Source organism: Sinocyclocheilus anshuiensis, unplaced genomic scaffold, assembly GCF_001515605.1.
Source record: "Sinocyclocheilus anshuiensis isolate Anshui unplaced genomic scaffold, SAMN03320099.WGS_v1.1 scaffold472, whole genome shotgun sequence".
In the NCBI taxonomy this organism is placed as follows: Eukaryota; Metazoa; Chordata; class Actinopteri; order Cypriniformes; family Cyprinidae; genus Sinocyclocheilus; species Sinocyclocheilus anshuiensis.
Window position 1 is genome coordinate 717,963 of NW_015557102.1, and position 4,131 is coordinate 722,093.

At 38.3% G+C, this 4,131-nt stretch overlaps 1 protein-coding gene across 1 annotated transcript in view; it reads left to right on the forward strand.

Annotated features, from left to right (window-relative positions):
* LOC107677553 (abl interactor 2-like) overlaps positions 1 to 4,131 on the forward strand; it is a gene marked incomplete at its 5' end in the record, with an annotated part of 23,880 nt that overhangs the window by 10,142 nt on the left and 9,607 nt on the right. The window contains 2 exons of the mRNA XM_016472484.1: positions 1,277 to 1,423; positions 3,363 to 3,484. Coding sequence (XP_016327970.1) covers positions 1,277 to 1,423; positions 3,363 to 3,484 — 269 coding nt within the window. The remainder of the gene's footprint in view (positions 1 to 1,276; positions 1,424 to 3,362; positions 3,485 to 4,131) is intronic.

Consider the following 4,131-nt stretch of genomic DNA (forward strand, 5'->3'; position numbering starts at 1 on the left):
TATATTACTATTTCTTATTTTGTGTACAAAAAACTGACTTTTGATGAAACTGATATTTGTTATAATCGTGTCTTTTGGTTTGCATCCATCTAAATAAAAAGCAGAAAATCAAATTAGATGAAGCTAAAGATTAACCAGTATTGCTTTTTATATGATCAATACAAAACAGATTATTTTTAAGTATCTGAATTTTTTAAGTATCTTATTAATTTCTGCTTTTTATATGTAATGTATACAGCAATTTTATATAAACTTAATAATAGTAATAATACATGTTTTTTATTAACTAAACAATAGAAAAGTGCATTTAGAAAATATTATTAATAACAAATAGCAATGTTAAATAAAAAATATTTTTCTTTGTGTGCAACACTTTGGATAAAATGCTACACATTTCTCACTTGAGAATGAACAAACACTGTTTTTTCCTGTTTGAATGCACAGTGGTGTGACATTTAACTGAAAAGTAGAAAAGTGTAAAAAGTATTGGTCAAGCAAATTTTTGGTCTACTTCTAAATAAGTATTTTTCATTTGTAAAATTATGTTAAGGCATTGTCAGGTGACTATTTATTATTTAAATCTATTACTATTTGTGTTGAATGTAAAGTAAAAATAACTGTATTGTCATACACTGTTAAAATATTGATATTATTTATAGAGCCAGACATTAAGGCCCTGTCCACACGAACGCGGTTATTTTCAAAACCACAGCTTTTTCTACGCGGTTTGGCCATTCGTCCACACGCAAACGCAGCACCAGGTCACTGAAACTGAACATTTTTGAAAACTCCTGCCAGGGTGAAGATTTTCAAAAACTCCGGTTGCAGTGTTATCGTGTAGACAGCGAAACCGGAGTTTTTGGCTTGTGACGTAGTTATCTCCGCCTACTGGAAACTTTTTTCAGGCTTCTGATTGGCCAACATGGCTTTACGGTTGAGATTATATCGCCACCTGTTGGTTTGGCATGCTCTTGACAGTGCTTCATTTTTAAAAACGGAAGAAGGAAAAACTCAGTTTATAAAAATACCCGTGTACGTGTGGACATGGCCTAAATTACCCATGCTTTGATCTATTTTGGTTATACCGCCCACCGCAATTGCGTCGCAGAGCTACAAATAACTATAAATTAGATATGACTCATGAGGGTTTGCTTTACGGTACTGTTGTGATGTTCTAAATGGATTTTTACACAAGATATTGGGGTCTGTCATCAGTGATGTTTGACTCCACCCCTTAGTGGATATTAAAATATGTTAACCCCGCCCCCCTCGGCAGGCGGCACTCCCCTTACCGGACGCTCGAGCCTGTGCGTCCACCCGTCGTCCCTAACGACTATGTGCCGAGTCCAACACGAAACACCGCACCACCCCTGCAGAGCCCGGCTAGAACTGCATCCGTTAATCAGAGGACCCGCACGTACAGGTACTCACACACACACACGCTTACTCCACACATGCAGCATTATCCCCTGGACAGGCTTAAAATAATAAACTTTGAAAAGGAAAAAACGGTCCCTCACATTTTCTCACCCTCTTTTTCCGCATCCTCTTTTCCTTTCCCGTCTGTCCTTCCTGTCACTGTTGTTCTGTTTTTAAGCTGTCTTTGTTTGGTGTCTGTCGCAGTGTGACTCGGCCAAAGTAATAGTCACTCACTAACTTTCTCTTTTCTTCTCCTTTGCTTTCTATCTCTCTTGCTTGGATCTTTTTTTGGGTTCAGACAGCAATAGCCTACTTAAAGAAGAGCTCTTTCCTGCTCTTTCACTCACCGTCTTTTTCTATTTCAGTCTTTCTTACCTGTATCTCTTCATCTCTTTGCTGTTTGCATTCTCAGCGCTCTGATTTTGAGAGTCTCGGGACAAACAGAGAGCACATAATCACATTCTTACAGAACACTTTCTCTTCTCAGATTCTCACCCACAATTCCTCAATTCATGACCATGTGAAATGTGTATGAAGAGATCTTTCTTTGTTGATTCTATACATGAAGAGTTCAGATGCAAAGATGTTCAGATGATTTTCTTCTAAATTGAGCATTTTTCTCAGTCTCCTGTGTGTAGGTTCAGTAATTTCACTTTAATAGCATTGCCATTAAAGAGAAATAACTAAACAAACATAGGAGCCTGAGAAAAATGCTCATTTTAGAAAAAAATTTCAGACGGCACTTAGAGGCTTTTGCATCTGACCTCTTCACATTAATACACTACTGTTGAAAAACATTCAAAATGTTACAAAAGATTTTAGTTTCAACTCTTGAACTTTGTTTATCAAAGAATGCTGAAAAAAAGTATCACAGATTCCACAGAAATATTAAGCAGCAGATCAGTTTTTAGCTGTTTTCGACCCTAAACTTTTGAAAAGTAGTGTAAATTTACTCCAATTAATCAGGAATTGGACTGAAATTGATCATCAAGTGGGAGCGATTGGGACATTTAGAAAACTCAGTAGTTTGACTAATGGTTAACCAAGCAAAATTGTTGAAATTAAATTCTCTTAAAAAGCTTTAAATACAGAATGTGCATTATGTCTTGACAAGGCTGTTAGATTTATAACTGACAAAAGATGGAATTATTTCTGTTATTTGGCTAAGTGGGCATGAATGTCAGCTGATCAAATCTGGAAGTACTTCTTATGCTTGGTATTAGCTGATAATATGACGGTGGCCAAATATTATCAGAATATTGACCAGGCTTTTAAATCAGTCTGCCATTTTTATTATCAACTGATCTGAAAATGGTAGAATATGAGGTTATTCTTCATGGCCATTTCATCATTCCAGCACTAGTTAATCTGAAAATGACCAAGTATTGCCTTTATTACCTTTAGTCATCTCTTGGTAATCTGGATATGGCCAAATATCGGCCAGGCTGATTAAATTATTTAATCTGTAGTTATCAGCCGATAATCTGAAAATAGCCAAATATTGATTCCTTAATTTGCCTGGTCAATGAAATTTTGACAATGTGCTAAAATTATTTTATTTTTTTGCTAAGGGACCAAATGAATTGTGCAAACTGAATGTGAGGTTCTTTAGCTAGTTCAGCTAGTTACCTTGTTAATGCACACTTTATGGTGAATTATTCATTCTTTAAACGAAATGTAATAACATGTTCTTCCTTTAAAATGACTATTCTTTTCTGTTGACGGTCTATTGAATAATGCAAACCAAACAGTTTTTTAGCCCTAATATTCAGTCTGGCTTCATTCTGGTACATCGGCATTTGAGGACAAAAATGAAGTCCCACCCTACAATTTTTCCCCCTAGTTCCCTATCCTGTTTGACTCGGAAATGCATCAAGTTATGGAAGTAAAACCGGCAAATGCCGATTGACCTTAACTTGCACAATGTGTTTTGTGTGTGTCAGCAGTGGCAGCAGCGGCGGCAGTCATCCCAGCAGTCGCAGTAGCAGCAGAGAGAACAGTGGGAGTGGAAGCGTGGGCGTGCCCATCGCCGTGCCAACCCCTGCCCCTCCCACCGCCTTTCCCGGTGAGATTCCTGTAATTAAGTATTATGCTGCGTTCACGCTATGTTGTAATTACCGTAATTCCGAGATGACAACACGTGACATTTTACTCAAAGCTTTCCATGTCCTCGGACTCTGAGTTGGCGCCTAAATGAACCCGCGGCGGTCAGGTGGTGCAGCTGTCACTGGTCCAAGTTGTAGCTCTCAGAACATTCTGAGTTTACAAGTTGTAATTATTAATTACAAGTTGAGTTCTGGAGCATGTGAGGGCTTTGTTGTTGATAGTGTTGCCATAGAAACACATAATTCAGCTATGAGTAGAATGTCACGTGTTGTCATCTCGGAATTACGGTAATTACGACATGGCGTGAACGCAGCTTTAGTAAATGAATCTGAGAACTGTCCAAGGTTCTGAAAGAAGTATTGTTTTTACTTTATTGAAAGCTGTCTCTTGTCCCACTATTAGCGATGATAACTACTCTTTCTGTTCACTGCCTCTTTATTTCTTCTCTTTTTACTTGCTGCACCTATCCCTCCCTGTGGCCCTGTTTCTCCTTTCGACCTTTCTTCCCTCTGTTCTGTCACTCTTGTTCTCTTCTCCCCTGGGCTTCCTGTCTCTGTATGGCGCGCGGGGTTGCAGGTACAGCACCTGCCCCTCCCAACCCTCCCA